Here is a 22,979-nt window from a genome sequence, read left to right on the forward strand (position 1 = left end):
ACTATAGGAAAAACTGTTAAGGCTCAAACAGGGTGGGCATTGGCCTGTATACTGCACAAGAAAAGGGAGATTTGTAATCAGCCATGAACTTTGAAACAAAAAAAAGTAAAGAAGACACTTTTAAAACCATAAGCCAGACATACCCAGAAACTGTAGTCTATTGTTGAACTGTTCTATATTTACTGTCAGAGGAAGTTGTAATTCCAGCAGGTTAAAAACAGGCTGATGAAAACATTCCCATTATTGCTCTTAAATCCAATGTTTACAAAAATAAAAGAGTGGAGCTAATGTTAAACTAACAAACATTCACTATCCCACCGAGGCACCTCACAGTAAAAACACTCCAAACTGACAATGGGCTCCCATCCTGCCAAAGAAACCACAACCAGATTCACTTTTTACCCTCTCCATGAAGTAAAAATAAACACAGTTTGGTCAGCTGATGTATTTGGCCTTCAAATGAAGGAGAGGAAGTGTTTCAATGTTAGAGGATGAGTCTGTCAAATAATCTCTGAAATCAGGTTTCAAATTCACGGAGAGTTGGGGTTGCTGCAGACTGAGATCTGTATCTTGTGCACTATCCAAAAGGACATTAAGAATGGGAGTTCACGTTTAAGTAAAGTTTATGTTAATGATCACTGTGGGATAAATTAACATTATTGCTGGCATGTAGCGAAGAGCTTATGTTAAGCGATTATAAAAGGAAATGTATCAACATGACTGCTATCAAAGTCGAGGAGACTTGGCATTCGAGAACTTTCCTGCAGAGGTCAAACAACATGTGTATCTTACAGTAAAAGGTCAAGGGCAGCCTTTGATTCATGTCTGAAGCACCATTTCCTGCTGAGTTTGAGAACCTGCAACCTGCCTTAAACTCAACATCCAACCAACACATCCTTACTCGTGGTTCAATGTAAGTCAGTGTCTTACAAGGTCACTTCAATTAGGAGATAAGAGTCTAGCTTCGAATAGTGCTGAAAAAGCACAGCAGGTCAGACAGCATCCGAGGATGTGCTTTTCCAGCACTACTCTAATCTAGACTCTCATCTCCAGCATCTGCAGTCCTCACTTTTGCCCACTTCAGTTAGGAGTCAACCATATCCCTGTGGGACTGGAGCCAGACAAAGTTATCCCTGACCAGGTCAGGATAGTAAGTTGCCTTCTCCAAAGGAGATTACTACAGCAATTGACTTTGCACAACATGGTCATTTTTCTACAGTTAGAGTTGTTTAGTGTGAAGCATTGTGGAATTTGAACTTAATGTTGAATGTGGAAGAGGTAGGACCAGGAGCAATCCCTCAACCCTGCTCCATTATTCAATGCCTCGTCATTGCTATCCCTGTCTCCATCGACTCTCAGTTTGGATTTCTGGATTAACATTCTAGAAACATGATTACTACACAACTGTACACCAGGCCCCAAGATGACCTTCTCAAGAAACATGGGGTGGGCTTGTCAGCAGCACCTTTGGAATACCATCAATAATCTGATTGGTGGGAAATAAGCCCATTTACCCTATGGAGTGAATGGCAATTTCAACAAGACATCCGTCCCTTCAAATAAGATCCAGTTCAAATGAGCAGTAAACTTAGGGAGGAATGAATATTGGGACGACAAGAAGTCTCTTGTGCTATTCATCAAGTCTGGGCTGCTGAAAACCTATTCCTACTGACACGAGTCCCACTTCCCCACACTGGGCCCAGAGCTGGAATATTATTGCATTTCAAGCACTCAACCAAGTATTTTTTTTTTAAGGGCTGCAAGGTTTCCTGCCTCCACTACCCTCCCAGACAGTGTGTTCCAGACTCCTACCAACCTCTGGGTGAAAAAAAGTTTTTCCTCAAATCCCCTCTCCTGCCTTTCCCTTTAAAATTAAGTCCCATTCAATTAGATCATCAGTATTTTAACTGAATCTTCACACCTTGGTTCCATCTCTTTTACAACCACTGCCTGAACAAAATTTAAGTTCACACCCCCTTATTGTGGACTTCCTTCACCCCTCAACCCAAACTCTCTCTTTGCTTCCACCACCTTCATCTAACACCAACCCCAGGGAATGTCTGCACCCAGTGGAAATAAATTGCCCCATCCTCTCAACTCCTATTATTTGAAATATTTTAAAATACCTCAATCAATCATCTATGTTTTTCCTAATAGGATGTTATTACAGACTTCTGGAGTATGTGGGGCCTGAACCTGTCTTCCCGGTCCAGGGGCAGGGACACTACCACTGTGCTACAAGAGGGCCCTTCAATTAATCAACTGCACTCCAGGGAGTACAAAGATGAATCTGTGCTCAAACTATCAAATCAGCAGGGCAAGGACTGCAGAAGCTGGAAATCCGAGTCTGGATTAGAGTGGAAAATGTGTTGCTGGTTAAAGCACAGCAGGTCAGGCAGCATCCAAGGAACAGGAAATTCGACGTTTCGGGCATAAGCCCCTCATCAGGAATGATGAAGGGCTCTGGCTTTAACCAGCAACACATTTTCAGCTCTGATCTCCAGCATCTGCAGACCTCACTTTATATTCTGGATTAGAGTGGTGCTGGAAAAGCACAGCAGGTCAGGCCGCAGCCTAGGAGCAGGAAAACCGACAAAAGCCCTTCATCAGGAATAGAGGCAGGAAGCCTGCAGGGTGGAGCGATCCTGCAGTGTGGAGATGCTGCCTATCAAATCAACAGGTCTGTTAAGTAGTTCCAAGCTGACATGAACACTGCAAGCTGTGTAATGGAGTAATGAATGTAGTTGTTGAGATGGAATTCCACCTGGGACTGAGGAAGGGTACTTCCCTTTGTCGGAGTTAAAATGTAATTGCATCTGGTGCAAACTGGAGCACTGCATTTATCACGAATGTGTCTTCTGAACTCAGACACCTGCAGTGAGAATCTTGTTAACTTGGAGAGGCTGTGCTTTCTCCATGGCAACTCCTGAGCCTTTCAGAGTCAAATGTGTCAACCTCCCAGCTCCCTTTCCTCCTCCTCCACCTCCTCCAGAAACTGTTGCATGCGTTCTGAAATTTGGCATTTCTGTTTTGGTACTGATAAGTACATTCTTCATTGACACCTCTCTGTGCCCATCCGGATTCCTGCTCTGTTAATGCATCATCAACAAAGTGTTCACTCAAAACCAGAGTGTGTGTGTGCAGGTTCAGCAGTATAACTCCGCTTCAAGCCATCCTGAGCAGCTGCTGTGTTCTTTCTTTGATAGAATAATAATGATTCCTATCAAAGGGTAAAAACACCTTTTACTTATAAAAGTACCTCCCAGGATAGCCCAAAGTGCAATACAGCTACTAAATTGTACTGAGACAAAAGAAACCTGCAGATGCTGGACTCCAAAGTAGACAGGCAGGGGGCTGGAAGTGCACAGCAAGCCAGGCAGCATCAGGAGGAGGAGAAGTCCGAAGGGTTATACCTGAAATGTCAGACGTCTCCACCTCCTGATGCTGCCTGTCTACAATAAACTGTGCTGAGGCATTGTCACTGTTGTAATAGAGACAGGCTCAAGAGAGGATCTGAGCAGCGCAGAGTCCCACAGCCCCACTCTGACCCTCCCTACTCCTTATTCCTTCATTGCCCTGCTGCCAAAATGAAACCCTGGATTATGGGCAGCATGGTGGCTCAGCAGTTAGTACTGCTACCTCACTGTGCCAGGTACCTGGGTTCGATTCCAGCCTCGGGCGACTGTCTGTGTGGAGTTTTCACATTCTCCCAGTGTCTGCATGGGTTTCCTCCCAGAGTCCAAACATGCGCAGGTTAGGTGGATCGGCCATGCTACATTGACCCATAGTAACCAGGTTAGGTGTGCAGATTAGGTGATTCACCATGGGAAATGCAGGGATAGGGTGGTGGGGGTGGGTCTGTTAGAAGGTCGGTGTGGACTGGATGGACCAAATGGCCTGTTTGCATGCTGTAGAGGATTCCGTGATGAGTTCAAGTCTCTGGGGTTTGAACCAATCAGCTTTTGAATTGGGCAAGAATGTCAACTTTGAGCCAAAGCAAATACATCAAAGCTATGTCAGCTGACATTATTAACTTGGAAACAATGCAGTATTTAAAACTCTTTACAGGTTGATTATGGAAAGAATCTAGGTCACCAGTCAACCCAGGATACACCCATTCCCACTCCCTGGTAGCAAAAGATAGGAACATATTTATGTTGAGAACATTTAGTGCATTGTTTTAGCAACAGAATCCACTGCATTACTGAGAGAATGTCAGGAATATATCTACATTACATCTAGATCCTTTAGGTTTCGGGTATGATGGTCTGACCTACAGGGCTGGTTCTTCAGTTCACCTCATACTGCCCATTGCTGGGGCACAGATCCCCCAGGTACTGCCCATTGCTGGGGCACAGATCCCCCAGGTACTGCCCAGTGCTGGGGCACAGATCCCCCAGGTACTACCCAGTGCTGGGGCACAGATCCCCCAGGTACTGCCCATTGCTGGGGCACAGATCCCCCAGGTACTGCCCATTGCTGGGGCACAGATCCCCCAGGTACTGCCCATTGCTGGGGCACAGATCCCCCAGGTACTGCCCATTGCTGGGGCACAGATCCCCCAGGTACTACCCAGTGCTGGGGCACAGATTCCTTGATTGGCCATTTAATTGCCTACAGACAGGAGATTGGTCCCAGAAAGGAGGAAGACCGGTTGCTGTAAGCTACCCATTAAACAACAAGCAATGTACTCAATGTACTCAGTAGTGCCATCAGATGTGGTGGCCACTGCTGGGACTGCAGCAATCCGAGGAAAGCAATCAACGATGGAGCTGGACTTTCCCAGCTAAGTCGCGACTCTCTCTCTCTGGGGCGATGCTTACAGCTGGGAAGGGTGTGGTGCTGTAACTCTCAGCCCCAAGTAACATTTTATAGGATCATTACAGGAGACTTAAAAACTGTAAGTCCAGCTAGACGTGCTGAGTATTTCCAGCATTTTCTGATCTCATTTCTTGGTTATGTCACTGGTGACCAAGTTGTTGAGCATTCGCTCACCTCGGCCATTCCCACCTCCCAGTCTTTCCATCAGCACTGGATCTGCAACGCCATGGACTGGCTGCATTGGAGCGGTCAGTGCTCCCCACAGCTCTCTAGCTGCAGTTCTCCTTCAGGCCAGTCAGGACAGGTGGCACCTTTGGTCTGGAGCTTCCCAGCACACAGGAAACAGCCAAGAGGATGGCCAGGTGTCTGCCGACAAGTGGAATCTGGATCAGAACGTTCCCAAAGCTCTGCCCCATTTCCAATATCGTCAACTGTGCTCCAGACCCACCAGCAATGCGTTTGACTCTGACTCTCAACAACAATCAGGGATGGACAATAAATGCAGGCCTAGCCTTGTCACCCTCGTCCTGTGAAAGAATACAGGAGTGGCTGATGGCATTTAACTTTGATAAATGCGAGGTGCTGCATTTTGGGAAAGCAAATCTTAGCAGCACTTATACACTTAATGGTAAGGTCCTAGGGAGTGTTGCTGAACAAAGAGACCTTGGAGTGCAGGTAGATAGGATAGTGAAGGCAGCGTTTGACATGCTTTCCTTTATTGGTCAGAGTATTGAGTACAGGAGTTTGGAGGTCATGTTGCAGCTGTACACGACACTGGTTCGGCCACTTTTGGAATATTGCATGCAATTCTGGTCTCCCTCCTATTGGAAGGAGGTTGTGAAACTTGAAAGGGTTCAGAAAAGATTTACAAGGATGTTGCCAGGGTTGGAGAATTTGAGCTATCAGGAAAGGTTGAATAGTCTGAGGCTGTTTTCCCTGGACTGTCGGAGGCTGAGGGGTGACCTCATAGAGGGGCATGGATAGGATAAATAACAAAGTCTTTTCCTTGGGGTGAGGGGAGTCCAGAACTAGAGGGCATAGGTTTAGGGTGAGAGGGGAAAGATATAAAAGGGACCTAAGGGACAACTTTTTCACACAGAGGGTGGTACACGTATGGAATGAGCTGCCAGAGGAAGTGGTGGAGGCTGGTACAATTGCAACATTTAAAAGGCACCTGCATGGGTATATGAATAGGAAGGGTTTGGAGGGATATGGAGCAGGTGCTGGCAAATTGGACTAGATTGGGTTGGGAATCTGGTTGGCATGGACAGGTTAGACTGAAGGGTCCGTTTTTGTGCTGTACATTTCTGGGATTCTATTTAAGCTTTCCAACTTCTTTTTTCCCCTCCGTCTGCCTCTTGTAGCCACATTATTCTGACAACAGAGCCAGTTCAGTTCCTTGACAGCAGTAACGTCAGCCCCAGGCCATTAATGGTGAGGATACTGGTGCTGGCAATGCTGTTAAGGCAGGTTGATTGACTCTCCCCTTGTATAGATGATCATTGTCTGACACATTCAGGGTGAAAATGTGAGTTGCTGTAAGAATTAGCAGGAGTACAAAATACATCCTGTTGAGGTTTCACCCTCGTTCAATATAATTATGGCTGACCTTGGGCTTCACCTGCTCCCCATTTATTCCCAAAACCTCAAAAAAATCTGTCTATCCAATGATGGAGCTCCACAGCCTTTGGGGTTGAGAATCACAAAGGTTCACAACCGTTTGGGTGAAGAAATGTCACTTCATTTCCCCGAATGATCGGCAGCTTATCCTGAGGCTGTGCCCGTGGTTTTGATTCTCTGACCAGGATAATGTCCAGGTCTTGTGAACGTGGACATGAATATGAATCTGAGGAGATAAAATGATGTTTAATACTTCACCATTAATCAACAAACATCCCCACTTCTGACCTTATGGAGTGAAGATCATTGATGAAGCAGCAGAAGATGGTTGGGCCTAGGTCACTACCTTGAAGAACTCCTGCAGAGATGTCCTGGAGCCAAGATGCCTAACCTCCAACAACCACAACCATCTTCTTACATGTCAGGTATGACTCCAATCAGTGGAGAGTTTTCTCCAATTCTCCTTGACCCCAGATTTACTAGATTTCCCCGATGCTGTACTCAGTCAAATGTTCCCTAAAACTCAAACGGTCACTTTCAGTTAGCCTCTGGACCTCAACTGTTTCCTTCATGTTTAGACCAAGGCTGTATTGAGATCAGGATCGGAGTGGTCAAGGCATAAGCCAAACAGAGCATCAGTGAACAGGTTAAACTATAAGAGCAGAAATTAGGCCATTCAGCCCATCAAGTCTGCTCTGCCATTCAATCATGGCTGACAAGTTTCCCAACCTCATTCTCCTGCTTCCTCCCTATAACCCTTGATCCCATTATCAATCAAAAACCCAACGATTTCCATCTTAAATATACTTAAGGTGTTTGATAGCACTGTCAAACAACGCCTGCATCACCTTGCTGATAATCAAGGATTGACTGATGGGGCAATAATTAGGCTGAAATTAATTCTCCTGTTTTTTGGGGATGGGACAATTTTGTTGGTTCATTGCCAGTGTTGTAGCTGCACTAGAACATTTAATAAGCACAGCTAACTCAAAATCAAGGGTCACGAGACTCAACACTCTTTCTTCCCACAGATGCTGCCAGACTTGCTTTCTCCAGCAATTTATGTTTTTGTTTTAAATTCTCATTGGTGAGGTGAATTCTAGTTCTGCATTACCCCACCCCAGGGAAAAGACTTTTTTTCCTATCCATGCCCCTCATGATGTTATAAGCTTCTATAAAAGGTCACCCCTCAGCCTGCGATGCTCCAGGGAAAACACCCTCTCCCTGTAGCTCAAACCTTCCAACCCCAGATACATCTATTTTCCTAGCTACTGTCAGTTCTAAGTAAGGGTGACTGGACCAAAAACACCAACTCTGATTTCTCTTCACAGATGCTGTCAGACCTGCTGAGCTTATCCAGCAACTTTTGTTTTTTTAACATCTTTGTAAATCTTTTGTGAACCCTTTCAAGTTTACAGCAGCCATGAAGGGAGGAAAGCTCCAGTTGTGTAGAGCTTTCCAAACCATAGGTTCAATGCCATTTGTGCATGCATCAGATCTCAAATTATAGAGGATAACATCTCGTGACACAGTATATATGCACACAGTGGAAATGAACAGCTGTCAGTTAAGAGATGGATCAGAGTGCGACTTGTGCCATTGCACAGTTGGATTCCTCACTGACCCACATTAAGGATGACCAAATTGTGCAGGATATCAAAAGATTTCCACAGCCAGTTGGCCCAGTATGAGTTACAGAGACAAGAAAGAACAGACAAAATCAAAGCTTGCAATGGGCCATCACTGGTCAAGGACTGAAATCACTCACCTGAAAGGGGATCTTTAGCAATCGTTAGCACATTTGGCAAACTCATTACCACCAATTGCTGCAGACACTCCTGTTAATAAAACACACAATAAAAATCTGGATTACTTCCAAAGGAGTGAACTTCCCGTTAATATATTTACTTAGCAATCAAATATCCACGTTTGCCAATATCATCCCAGCATTAATCATCCTGGAGTCCATTCTCAAAGATGATAGAAAGTCACTGAATGGGGAGAGGAAGCAGAGCATTTTCCCCAGCACAAACACTCACTTCCTCCTCGCTTCTCTTGACACCTTTGAAGAAAAATATTTCTTTTTCTCAAGTATTTTAACATCAGTTAATTGGGTGGTCCGAGGGGAGTGGTGAGAGCCTGTCTTTTTCCTGTTCCATGTGTAACAAATTTCCTCTCTCCCAGTCTCTGAAAAATGTGCATTCTGGAGCTAAACATGAAGTTGACCATTGCTGGTTCTCTGGGTGGTATTGGGGGAGGGGGAGGGAGGGAGGGGGAAGGGTTTGGGGTAGGTGAGTGGAGATACTTGTAATAGTACATGAGTGTGTTACAAGCCACACATGAAGGCAGTGCTGTAACATAACACAGGATTCAAACTCCAAAAGTCCCCCTCAACAGGAGGGGCTTCTCAAATAAAAGGCAAATACCGCGGATGTGGGAAATTGGAGATGAAAACAGAAATCGCTGGAGAAACTCTGTGCTGGAAAAAAGCCGAGTTAACATATCATTCCACTTCTGAAGAATCATGCTAGACTTGATATACGCTAACTCGGTTTCACTCTCCCAGATGCTGCCTGACCTGCTGAGTTTCTCCAGCACTTTTTGTTCTTATTTAAGCCTCTCAGTTGAATGTTCCCTTCTCCGCACATTTCACAGACGGGACCACGGCTGGTTCACCTGGTATTGACCATCAATCCCAAAACGGATTTGGATAATGGTGGTGACACACCTTTCATTACCACTACAAACCAGGAGGTTGTTTATTCTAGACTGGCTCCCAGCTCAATGTGTTTGGTGGAAAATTCTCATAGCCTCATGCACCTTATTTCAGGTAGAGACTATATCACACCATCACCTCCATCATACTCCCCAATCTCCATTGTTGCATGTCTCCCTCATCTTCTTCCATCCTCTATCCTCACTCTAATTCCAAACTTCTCCAGCCCTCGACATTCCACTATTTGTTAAAGCCTTTCTTAAAACATGCCTCTTTAGACCAGATTCTCAGTCAGTCGCTCTCTTCCAAATACCAGAGAATCACAGAGCCAATATGAAATAACTCCACAGAGGCCAGTATCCCATCAGCCAGTCCCCCATTATTTACACATGGAGAGGCCTCAGAGCCAGCTCTCAGTGAACAGAGCAACTGATACTCTTGTTTCTGCTTGTCAGCTAGGGCTCCCTAATTGGCAAAGTCTGCATGAGTCCAGTTTTCTCATCTCCCCTCCCCCCACCTTATTCCAAATCCAACCCTCCAACTTGACACCACCCTCTTGAACGGTCCTCCCTGTTCATCTTCCTTCCTACCTATCTGCTCCGACTTATCACCATCACCCCCCCCCCCAACATCCTCATCCAAACTATCACATTCCCAGCTATCTTTCCCCCAGCCCTACCCCCTCCCATTTATCTCTCAGCCCCCTTGGGCACACCCACACTCCGAAAGGGCTTATGCTCAAAACATCAATTCTCCTGCCCCTCAGATGCTCCCTGACCGGCTGTGCTTTTCCAGAGAGAGAGAGAGAGAGAGAGAGAGAGAGAGATTCTTGCTCAGTCAAGGAATCAAGGCAAAGTGCAGGACAATTGAACGGCTTACTCCTATTCCGATTTTGTGATAGTCTCTGAGTTAATTCTGAGAGTGAATCCTTACAGATTGAAAACCAACGAAGCTCTTAATGGTTTCCTTTCGTCTTGTCCAGTTCCCTTCAACCCATTTGGTTTTGCATTTTAAAAGAACAATCTTTCACAAGAAGGACAACGACTGTGGTACAATAGGGAGTGTGCTTTGAGTCTGAAGGGTGGGGTTCCACTCTCCAGGTTCACCCGTGTCAATAGTAACAGTCCTGAGAGGGTGCTGCAATGTTGTTATCCTGGGTGGGTAAGATCCCACAGCACTATTCCAAAGAAGTGTAAGGGGGTTCTCCCTGGTGCCCTGACCAATATTTACCCCTGAGAGCTTGCTGAGTGCAAATCGGTTGCTAGTTTTCCCACGAGCTTTGGAAGACCAGAGGTCATAAAAGGTGTCTCATCAATGCAAATTTCGAAGTAGTTTTTAGGACTCCTCTGTCATAACAAGCCTTACAACAGGTAGCTCAGTTGGCTAGACAGCTGGTCTGTGATGCAGACATGTTCAATCTCTGCAACAGTTGAGGCTATCAGAAAGGGTCTGCTTTCTTGACCTGACCCCTCACCCGAGGTGTGGTGACCCTCAGGATGAACCACCAGCACTCATCTCTCTCTGGAACATGGTCCTCTGGGACTGTCATGTTAATAAGCCGACAGTCGCCAGTGCAGGCGCATACACCTATGGGAATGAAGCTATGAGGTGCTTAAACTATACTTCTGTTGTTGGTGCATTTCTGTAGCATAGTAACTAGCCACTGAACTGAAACATTACCACATCCCTAGTAGCAACAGGGAGAAAAAAAGCCCAGTGCTTGAAAAATAAGATTGTGCAAACTGATACCAGAAGGAAAGGAATAGTCTGGCAGTTTTGACCTCAACCTTCTTACCACAGCATGGATAAATGGAAGACAGGGCTTCCACAAGGCACTGTCCACATTCTCAGGACACTTCAGGAACTATCCGGTATGATTACTATTTATGAAGAAGCAAAGCGGACACCAATTGGTGGACAATAATAAACACCAAGTTCACAGGTTTTCTGGTTGGATCATCTCAGTGTACGACAATCCACCAGTGCTGCACCGAAATAGGCTCATTAGATCGACTCCAGAGATGTTCGTATTGTCTTAGGAATTGCTGGAAAAGCTCAGCAAGTCTGTGGAGAGAAATCAGACTTCACGTTTAAGCCTCTACTTACTGTAGTTGAGAAGAACGGGGGGGAAATCTTATTGAGGTGTATGAGATGATAAAAAAAGGGAGTGACAAAGTAGATGTAGAGAGGACATTTCCTCTTGTGTGGGAAGATTAGATTAGATTCCCTGCAGTGTGGAAACAAGCCCTTCAGCCCAACAAGTCCACATCGACCCTCTGAAAAGTAACCCACCCAGTCCCATTTCCCTCTGACTAATGCACCTAACACTATGGCAATTTAGCATGGCCAATTCATCCTGACCTGCACATCTTTGGACTGTGGGAGGAAACCAGAGCACCCGGAGAAAACCTACACAGACACAGCGAGAATGTGCAAAACTCCACACAGACTCCCGTCACCCAAGGTGGGAATCGAACCTGGGTCCCTGGCACTGAGAGGCAGCAGTGCTAACCACTGAGCCACCGTGCTGCCCATGGAAAGCTCAAATGAGAAGTCATTGTCTTAGGGTAAAGGGAAGCAGATTGAAAAGAGAGTTGAAGAGAAACCACTTCCCTCAGAGGGTCGTGAACCTGCGGAATCCACTGTTTCAGTGCATGCTGGGACATTGCGGAAATTTGAGGAGATAGACTTTTAATTAGAGATGTATTGAAGGGTCACGGAAACCAGGCAGGAAAATAGATTTGAGCTGGAGAGGAGATCAGCCATGATTGTATTAAATAGTGGAGCAGGCTTCAAGGGCTGAATGATCTCTTACTGCTCTCAGCTCTCGTTCTAACTGCAGCAATGGATTCCATGCTCAAGATTCAGGTGGAAGGCTGGAACTGGCAGCTTACTTGCTCAAGAGAATATATCCCACAGTCAGCAAAGCTCACAGGAGCACAGTGGAAATGTCTATATATTTGACTGCCTCTCCAAAAGTTTAACTGTTCAGTCAGTCTAAAGCAGCCCAGTGACAAAAGGCAGGATTTATCAGAACTGAGCCCTCACCAGTGGCTCACATTACCCTGTTAGGGGCTGGTAGCATCTCTAGCTTTGACAGAGTTTGACAGGACTCCTTTTCCACACTTGCCTCCTCACTGGACTTTGACAAACTGTGCAGTACTACAACACCAGAAGAGGCACCACACAAGTTCAATCGCCACCTCTCGCCTACAATATTTTGAAACAAGAACAGGTCAGAGGAAGGGTCACTGGACCCAATATGTTAACTCTAATTTCTCTCCACAGACCTGCTGAGCTTTTCCTGCAATTTCTGTTTTTTATTCTGAAACAGTTGTTCGAAAAACTCCAGTTTACTGACATGAACCATCTGGACTGACCCAATCCACCCAGGGTTATATGGAAAGGAACACTCCCTTTTGTCACCTGGATGTTGGTCGAGGGAGGACTCCACTGAATTGGGATTTCCTCACCCACCATTCTGTGTGTTCCAAATTTTCACTGCTATCCCATTAGTTGTGACTTCAGCTGTCTGGTCCCTAAACTCCAGACTCTCTTCCTCTTTTTAACGATGATGTGGAGGAGCCGGTGTTGGATTAGTATAGACAAAACTAAGAATCATAACACCAGGTATAGTCCAACAGGTTCATTTTGAATCACTAGCTTTTGGAGTGCTGCTTTTGAAAGCTAGTGATTCCAAATAAACCTGCTGGACTATAACCTGATGTTGTGTGGTTTAACTTTTTAAAGATGCTCGTTAATAAAACAGAAAAAAAACATTTCAACACCTCCCCAAATATCATCCCTAGGTGTCAAATGTTGTCTGATTGAAGCTCCTGTGAGTACATTTTCCTGTGGTAAGGACACTATATGAATGCACTTTGCCATTGTCTCATAAGTCCACATCATTAACTGGAGAAAGTGAGGACTGCAGATGCTGGAGATTAGAGCTGAAAATGTGTTGCTGGAAAAGTGCAGCAGGTCAGGCAGCATCCAAGGAACAGGAAATTCGACGTTTCGGGCAAAAGCCCTTCCTCAGGAAGCCCTGAAGGGCTTATGCCCGAAACGTCGATTCTCCTGCTTTTTGGATGCTGCCTGACCTGCTGCGCTTTTCCAGCAACACATTTTCACCACATCATTAACTGGGCAGATACAGTCTATGCCCAATGCTGATAGAACTGACAGGCCAACAGGAAATCAGCAGCTTCAACACAAAAGAAATTTAAAAAAAACTGTTTTAGATTAGATTAGATTAGATTACTTACAGTGTGGAAACAGGCCCTTCGGCCCAACAAGTCCACACCGACCCGCCGAAGCGAAACCCACCCATACCCCTACATTTACCCCTTACCTAACACCACGGGCAATTTATCATGGCCAATTCACCTGACCCGCACATCTTTGGACTGTGGGAGGAAACCGGAGCACCCGGAGGAAACCCACGCAGACACGGGGAGAACGTGCAAACTCCACACAGTCAGTCGCCTGAGTCGGGAATTGAACCCAGGTCTCTGGCGCTGTGAGGCAGCAGTGCTAACCACTGTGCCACCGTGCCACCCAAAAAACTCAATGACATTAGACTGCAAAAGAATCACTTTGTTGGATATTCTATGACAGCTGTTCCAGCAGCAGATTTATCCTCCAGGTTAGGATAGCAGCCAGCTGATTAACCGATGCCTCAAAATTTCTGCCAGTTATTTATTAGTCTTCACTAACCGATCTCACAGGGTGTTACACAGAGCCAAACCAGGTGGGGCTTTTGGACTATCAGGGGATACATGGCAAGGCAATAATTGGATCAGGAATTTGCTGACATTAATTCAAATCACTTTTTTTGTTTTAGAAGTTACTTATTTTGTCTTTAGTCATCTATTTCCAAATACATTTGTATTTTATAATGAAAATTGCTTGTGTAAACTCATAACGTTGCAGGTCAGGTTTCATACATCCACCCCCGCTACCATCCCCTCATTCATCATCTTCACCTCCTTTCTTACTGCTGACTTCCTCTCCTCCCTTGTCCGTACCCCACTCATTCCTCAACCCCCTCTCCCTTCCCCAGCCCCCTCTCCCTCTGTTCTCCAGCCTTTAAAATCTCCTTTGGTGGCCTCCGTAGGCTTACTTGGAACGGAAGCCAAAAACCACACGACAAATAAACATATTGGTCAACAACCCATTGTCGTGTGATTTAACTTTGTCCAACACCGGCATCTCCACATCTTGGGACAGAAGCAGCAAGACAGGGCAGTGGGTGCTGGGGCGGGGCTCTGCCTTCCTTGTTGTTGGAACCCAGTTGCAGGTCCCTCACTCAGCCCATTTCTATTGGATTCTAAGCACTTTGGAAGGCACTATGCAAATGCAACATTGCTTTTTGCAGAGGGAAAGCTAGAAAGGTAGTGATTGTGGGGGTGGGGGAAGGGGGAGATGGAACCTGCCTCTGCTCTGTGTGCTGAGCCTTGTAAACTGTGACCCTTTGTCTATGTTCAGATACCATGAATTCTTTGACAGTTTGAAATTTGACCCTTGCAAATCAACTCACTTAAAGGCACCATGGCAACTGCAATAAAAGTACAGAGTATGCAAGCCCGCACATGCTCATATGAGCCTAACCCCATCTCCAAACAAAGCTCCATCAATCCTGATATCTCACAACCTCTTTGTTTATTCTCCAATGGGAGATGGACATTGCTGACTCAACACCATCCCTAAATGCCCCTTGAGGTGATGATGGTGAGCCACTTAAACTCCTGCAGTCTGTCTGATGTGGGGACAGACACTATGATGTTGAGGAGGCAGTGGTAATGTCCCCCGGAACCCCATGCTAATGCTCTGGGGTCATGGGTTCAAATCCTACCAGGACACACTGTGAAATTGGAATTCAGTAAAAATCCAGGATTGAGAAGCTTGTCTAATAGCGATTGTTTCAAAAACCTATCTGGTTCACTAATTGTCTGCCAAGGGAGGAAATCTGCCATCCTCACCCAGTCTGGCCAACGTGTGACTCCAGACCACAAATCAATGTGGTTAACCTTTAGTTTCAGAGGGTAGTTAAAATTATGGGGTAGTTAAAACTGCAATGAGGTTCACAACCATCTTACTGAATGGAAGAGCAGTCTTGAATGGCTTACTCCAGCATCCAGGCCCTATGTGTGGGGGTTGGAAGGCAACTTGCAGGTGGTAGTGCCTTATCTGTTGCCTTTGACTTTCGAGGTGGAGGTGGTCACAGGTCTGGAAGGTGCTGTTGGAGAAGCTTTGCCTTAGTCCAGTGCACCTTGCAGATGATACACATTGCCACCACTGTGACCCAGCGGAGATAGGAATGACCGTTCAATATGGTGGACGGGGCGGAATCAAGCAGACCACTTTGTCCTGGATAGTGGAGTGCTGTAGCCAACCAGGCAAGTGGGAAATGTTCCACCGCATTCCTGACTTCAACTTGGTAGTTGTGGATAAACTGTGGGGAGTCAGGAAGGGAATTACTCACTGCAAAATTCCAAGTCTCTCACCTGCTCATGTAGGCACAGTGATTACAGGTAGACATGTCAGCACAGGAGGTTACCATTCGGCCCACTGTGTTCATGCCAGTCAATAAAGACCAGAGCGCATTAATCCTGTCTTCCACCTCTTAGCTCACAGCCCAGAGGCGACGGTAACTCAAGCGAAAGTCTCAATATTGCTTTCATGTTACAAAAGGTTCTATCTCAACCAGCCTTCCAGGCAGTTTGTTCCAGACATACCCCCTCACTACCCTCTGAATGAAACCATTTGTACTCAAATCTCCTTTCATCTTTCTACCTCCCACCTTAACTTCATGCCCCTGGTAACTGGCCCCTCTACTAATAGAAACAGTGGGTCTTCCTACCCCTCCTGTCTATGCCCCTCATAATAAAGTCAGAGAGTCATAGAGATGACAGCATGAAAACAGGATTGGACCAAAGGATCTTCGATGCCGACCAGATATCACAACCCGATCTAGTCCCACCTGCCTGCACCCGGCCCATATCCCTCCCAACCCTTCCTATTCATTTACCCATCCAAATACCTCTTAAATGTTGCAATTGTATCAGCCTCCACACATCCTCTGGCAACGCATTCCATACACACACCATCCTCTGCATGAAAAAGTTGCCCCATAGGTCTCTTTTCTATCTTTCCCCTCTCACCTATGCCCTCTAGTTCTGACTCCCCGACCCCAGGGAAAAGCCTTTACCTATTTACCCCATCCATGCCCCTCAATTTTGTAAACCTCTATAAGGTCACCCCTCAGCCTCCGATGCTCCAGGGAAAACAGCCCCAGCCTGTTCAGCCTCTCCCTATAGCTCAAATCCTTCAACTCTGACAACATCCTTGTAAATCTTTTCTGAACCCTTTCAAGTTTCACAACATCTGTCTGATAGGAAGGAGACCAGAATTGCACACAATATTCCAACAGTGGCCTAACCAATGTCCTGTACAGCCGCAACATGACGTCCCAACTCCTGTACTCAATGCTCTAACCAATAAAAGAAAGCATACCAAACGGCTTCTTCACTATCCTATCTACCTACGACTCCACTTTCAAGGAGCTAGGAACGAGCACTCCAAGGTCTCTCTGTTCAGCAACACTCCCTAGGACCTTACCATTAAGTCCTGCTAAGATTTGCTTTCCCAAAATGCAGCACCTCGCATTTATCTGAATTAAACTCCATCTGCCACTTCTCGGCCCATTAGCCCATCTGGTCCAGATCCTGTTGTAATCTGAGGTAACCCTCTTCGCTGTCCACTACACCTCCAATTTTCGTGTCATCTGCAAATTTACTATCTGTACCTCTTATGCTCGTATCCAAATCATTTATGTAAATGACAAAAAGTAGAGGACCCAGCACCGATCCTTGTGGCACTCCACTGGTCACAGGCCTCCAGTCTGAAAAACATCCCCTCCACTACCACCCTCTGTCTTTTACCTTTGAGCCAGTTCTGTATCCAAATGGCTAGTTCTCCCTGTATTCCATGAGATCTAACCTTGCTGATCAGTCTCTCATGAGGAACCTTGTCGAACGCCTTACTGAAGTACATACAGATCACATCTACTGCTCTGCCCTCATCAATCCTCTTTGTTACTTCTTCACAAAACTCAATCAAGTTTGTGAGACATGATTTCCCACGTACAAAGCCATGTTGACTATCCCTAATCATAGAACATAACAGTGCAGTACAGGCCCTTCGGCCCTCGATGTTGCACTGCCCTGTCATACCAATCTTAACCTACACTATTCCATGTACGTCCAAATGTTTGTCCAATGATGACTTAAATGTACTTAAAGTTGGCGATTCTACTACCGTTGCAGGCAAAGCATTCCATACCCTTACTACTCTGAGTAAAGAAACTACCTCTGACATCCGTCCTATATCTATCACCCCTCAATTTAAAGCTATGTCCCCTCGTGCTCGCCGTCACCATACTTGGAAAAAGGCTCTCCCTGTCCACACTATTTAACCCTCTGATTATCTTATATGTCTCTATTAAGTCCCCTCTCAACTTTCTTCTCTCCAATGAAAACAACCTGAAGTCCCTCAGCCTTTCCTCGTAAGACCTTCCTCCATACCAGACAACATCCTAGTAAATCTCCTCTGCACCCTTTCCAAAGCTTCGACATCCTTCTTATAACATGGTGACCAGAACTGTACACAATACTCCAAGTGTGGCAGCACCAGAGTTTTGTGCAACTGTAGCATAATCTCATGGTTTCTGAACTCAATCCCTCTATTAATAAAAGCTAAAACACTGTATGCCTTCTTAACAACCCTGTCGACCTGGGTGGCAGCTTTCAAGAATCTGTGTACCAGACACTGAGATCTCTTTGCTCATCTACACTACCAAGAATTTTACCATTACCCCAGTACTTTGCATTCCGGTTACTCCGACCAAAGTGAATCACCTCACACTTGTCCACATTAAACTCCATTTGCCACCTCTCAGCCCAGTTCTGCAGCTTATCTATGTCCTTTTCAGTCCTTGCCTTTCCAAATACATGTACATCCTGTCCCTCAGGATTCCCTCCAACAACAACAACTGAGGTCAGGCTCACCAGTCTATAGTTCCCTGGCATGTGTTTATCGCCCTTCTTAAACAGTGGCACCACGTTACCCAACCTCCAGTCTTCCGGCACCTCACCTGTGACTATCGATAATACAAATATCTCAGCAAGAGGCCCAGCAATCACTTCTCTAACTTCCCACAGAGCTCTGGGATACACCTGATCAGGTCCTGGGGATTTATCCACCTTTACCCATTTCAAGACATCCAGCACTTCCTCCTCTGTAATCTGGACATTTTGCAAGATGTCACCATCTATTTCCCTACAGTCTATATCTTCCATATCCTTTTCCACAGTAAATACTGATGCAAAATACTCATTTAGTATCTCCCCCACACAAAGGCTGCCTGGCTGATTTTTGAGGGGCCCTATTCGCTCCCTAGTTATCCTTTTGTCCTTAAATGTATTTGTCAAAACCCTTTGGATTCTCTTTAATTCTGTTTGCTAAAGCTCTCTCATGCCCCCCTTTTGCCCTCCTGATTTCCCTCTTAAGTATACTCCTACTGCCTTTATACTCTAAGGATACACTCAATCTATCCTGTCTATACCTAACCTATGCTTCCTTCTTTTCCTTAACCAAACTATCAATTTCTTTAGTCATCCAGCATTCCCTATACCTACCAGCCTTCCCTTTCACCCTGACAGGAATATACTTTCTCTGGATTCTCATTATCTCATTTCTGAAGGCTTCCCATTTTACAGCCGTCCCTTTACCTGCGAACATCTGCCCCCAATCAGCTTTCGAAAGTTCTTGCCTAATACCATTGGAATTGGCCTTTCTCAAATTTAGAATTTCAACTTTTAGATCTGGTCTATCCTTTTCCATCACTATTTTAAAACAAATAGAATTATGGTCGCTGGCCCCAAAGTGCTCCCCCACTGACACCTCAGTCACCTGCCCTGCCTAATTTCCCAAGAGAAGGTCAAGTTTAACATCTTCTCCAGTAGGTACATCCACATACTGAATCAGAAAATGTTCTTGTACACACTTAACAAATTCCTCTCCATCTAAACCCTTAACACTATGGCAGTCCTAGTCTACGTTTCGAAAGTTAAAATCCCCTACCATAACCACCCTATTATTCTTACAGATAGCTGAGATCGCCTTACAAGTTTGTTTCTCAATTTCCCTCTGACTATTAGGGGGTCTATAATACAATCCCAATAAGGTGATCATCCCTTTCTTATTTCTCAGTTCCATCCAAATAACTTCCCTGGGTGTATTTCCGGGAATATCCTGCCTCAGCACAGCTATAACACTATCCCTTATCAGAAATGCCACACACCCTTTCTCTCTTGCCTCCCTTTCTGTCCTTCTTGTAGCACTTGTATCCTGGAACATTAAGCTGCCAGTCCTGCCCATCCCTGAGCCATGTTTCTGTAATTGCTATGATATCTGAACCAAGGCTGTAATGCGGTCAGGAGTGGCCCTAATTGAACGCAAACTAAGCATCGATGATAAGATTATTGCTTGCACTAGCTGAGGTTAACATAAAGGTCCCACCTTCTTAACCTCACCTGCGGCATGGTGACCCTCAGGTTAAACTCACCACCAGGTGTCACTCTTTAGTGACAGTTGCATCATGGTGACCTTGCAAAGCAAGTATTGTTTGCTATGTTGTTGATGGGATCTTCAAATCATTTTGTTGACGAACAAGAAACTGATGGGTAGTACGTGTCCAAACTGGATTTTGTTTTTGAGTGAAATGGGACCTAAACTAAGCAATTTTTGAAATGGCTGGGTAAATGGCAGCGTTGTTGCTCTACTGAAACTGGGCGCAGCACTTGCAGCCAATCCTTAATAAAATGTGGGCTGAATCAATTTGGCAGGGGTGTCTGAATAGGTCCTACTTTGGACAGAAATCAAACCCGTCAATTTTCCTCATTGCTGGGTCGATGCCAGTGTTGTAGCTGGACTGGAACAGCTCGGCTAGAGGTGCAGAAAGTTCTAGAGCACGCCTTCAGAAGTGAAAGGCAGTAATTAAGTACTGCACAGAACTTTTCAATCATTCTTTTCCCCTGAACACTCTTTGTTGCAGGGGTCAGTTTTAATGAAAAGCCACATTCGTAGAATCAAAAACACATCAATGGGAGGGCTGTTAAAATCTGGTCCCAAATTGCCTCTCTCTTTGGAAGACAGAAATTGATGGAAGGGCGAGGATCCTTTGGAAAAAGTTGGGAGAATGAATCAAAGCAAGGAGATTTTATTTTCCCTGTTTACAGAAAATAGAAAATGCTTCTATTTATTCATAAACTTATATTTATATAACACCTTCAATGTAATGAAAAATTCCAGGGCGCTTCACAAAAGCATTAAAAATTAAGTATAACACAGTCACACAACTGGTTGTTAGGACTGATGCCCAACTAACTGGATAATCTGTTGGATTCTCAGGATTGTCTCAAAGGAAAGTAAGGTTGAGAGGCAGAGAGTTGTAGGGAGTGATCCCCAGGTCTTAGGGCCTAGGAGACTCAAGCCTAAAGTGATTCAAATCAAATACACACAACAGGCCAGAATTAGAGGAATATAGAGAGCAAGAAAGGCTGGAGATGACAGAGATAAGGACAGCACGGGAGGGGCGGGGGCAAGGAGAGTTATCAAAACAAGGTTGAGATGATTATAATCAAGGCAGTGCTTATACTGGAGCCAGTATCGATCAGTGAGCACAGAGACATGTGCGAATGGGGTTTGAGTTAGAGTAATTTACAAAGTGGTTAAAACTGGTCAACTTATCTTTTAAATCAGCAGCATTGAAAACAACCCTCAGTACAAATGAGATATTTTTGGACCGTATCAGTCCAGACACAGTGGCTCAGTGATTAACACTACTGCCTCATCGGGCTAGGGACCGAGGTTTGATTCCACTCTCATGAGACTGTCTGTGTGGACTTCTCTCAGTGTCTGCGTGGGTTTCCTCTGGGTGCTCCGGTTTCCTCCCACTGTCCAAAAGATGTGCAGGTTATGGTGAATTGGCCATGGGAAATGCAGGGATAGGATGGGGGGCTATGTTCTCCAGAGAGTTGGTGTGGACTTGAATGACCTGCTTCCACAGTGTATGGATTCTATGATTGATACCAGTTTGACGTGCCACTTCAGCTGGATGTGATTTAAAAAGCTGTACAAAAACAATTTTATTTCAGTGCATTAATTCCTAGTTTGGTGGGCGTGTTCTGGTACACGATGGAAGCTAAACAGGAGCTTTGTTGTTGAGCAAGTCACTATAAATTGCTGGTGACTGCAGCTGCGGGAGTGTTCTACAAACATCCGTGGTGAATGATTCACCAAGAGTAAGGACTTTTCTCAAACTAATTCACCGTAACGGAATTCAGCACAAGTGCTGAAGTTAAACATTTTGACAGTATTTTAAAGGTTTTAACGTAATGCAACCTAACCCTGACCACCCAGTGATTCCACTGAAGCTCAAATAACTATCAAACATCCCTCTGGATTCCAGAGTAGGCCTTTTTTATGTTGCTAACAGAATTCTATGTACTCATTATGTTCAGAGAGCATCAGAAAGACATAGTCAGAAGTCACATGACACCAGCGTATAGTCCAATAGGCTTATCTGGGTGCTATGTGACTTCTGACTTTGTCCACCCCAGTCAAACACTGGCATCTCTCAGATGCATTACAAAGCATTAAAAATGAAGTATAACAGAGTCACATAACTGGATGTAAGGGCTGGTGCCCAAGTAATTGGATAAACCGCTGGATTCTCAGGATTTGTCTCAAAGAAGGAAAGCAAGGTTGAGAGGTGGTGAGGTTTTAGGGAGTGTGGCTGAACGAAGAGACCTTGGAGTGCAAGTTCATAGCTCCTTGAAAGTGGAGTCACAGGTAGATAGGATAGTGAAGGTAGCATTTGGGATGCTTTCCTTTATTGGTCAAAGCACTGAGTACAAGAGTCGGGAGGTCATATTGCGGCTGTACAAAATGTTGGTTAGGCCACTGTTGGAATATTGTGTGCAATTCTGGTCTCCTTCCTATCAGAAAGATGTTGTGAAACTTGAAAGGGTTCAGAAAAGATTTACAAGGATATTGCCAAGGTTGGAGGATTTGAGCTATAGGGAGAGGCTGAACAGGCTGGGGTTGTTTTCTCTGCAGCTTCGGAGGCTCACCATATAGAGGTTTACAAAATCATGACGGGCATAGATAGGATAAATAGACAAAGCCTTTTCCCTGGGGTAGGAGAGTCCAGGACTAGAGGGCATCAGTTTAGGGTGAGAGGGGAAAGATATGAAAGGGACTAAGAGGCAACTTTTTCACGCAGAGGGTGGTACATGTATGGAATGAGCTGCCAGAGGAAGTGGTGGAGGCTGGTACAATTGCAACATTTAAGAGGCATTTGGATGGGTATATGAATAGGAAGGGTTCGGAGGGTTATGGGCCAGGTGCTGGCAGGTGGGATTAGATTGGGGTGGAATATCTGGTCAGCGTGGACAGGTTGGACCGAAGGGTCTGTTTCCAGACTGTACATCTCTATGGACTCTAATACAGAGAGCGAGAAAGGCTGGAGATGACAGAGATAAGGGCGTGGGCAAGGGCAAGAGCAAGGAGAGATTTCAAAACAAGGATGAGAATATCTTAATCCAGATAGTGTTGCTGGATTCTCAGGACTGTCTTGAAGGAGGAAAGTCAAGTCAAGGGGTGGAGAGGTATAAACACGACTGAAGTTATTTGTGTCATAACAGTTTGGGATGTATTTTCTTTTCCCCTTGTTGGGTACAATCTGGGAGACAGTGGT

General features: G+C 45.3%; 1 protein-coding gene across 3 annotated transcripts in view; it reads right to left on the reverse strand.

Moving 5' to 3' along the window:
- The window catches only part of ccdc88c (coiled-coil domain containing 88C), a 253,769-nt gene that overhangs the window by 119,823 nt on the left and 110,967 nt on the right, over positions 1-22,979 (reverse strand). For all 3 annotated transcript variants that reach the window (XM_060829470.1, XM_060829472.1, XM_060829471.1), the window contains exon 4: positions 8,210-8,279. In XM_060829470.1, coding sequence (XP_060685453.1) covers positions 8,210-8,279 — 70 coding nt within the window. The remainder of the gene's footprint in view (positions 1-8,209; positions 8,280-22,979) is intronic.

This window comes from Hemiscyllium ocellatum, chromosome 8, assembly GCF_020745735.1.
Source record: "Hemiscyllium ocellatum isolate sHemOce1 chromosome 8, sHemOce1.pat.X.cur, whole genome shotgun sequence".
Classification (NCBI taxonomy): Eukaryota; Metazoa; Chordata; class Chondrichthyes; order Orectolobiformes; family Hemiscylliidae; genus Hemiscyllium; species Hemiscyllium ocellatum.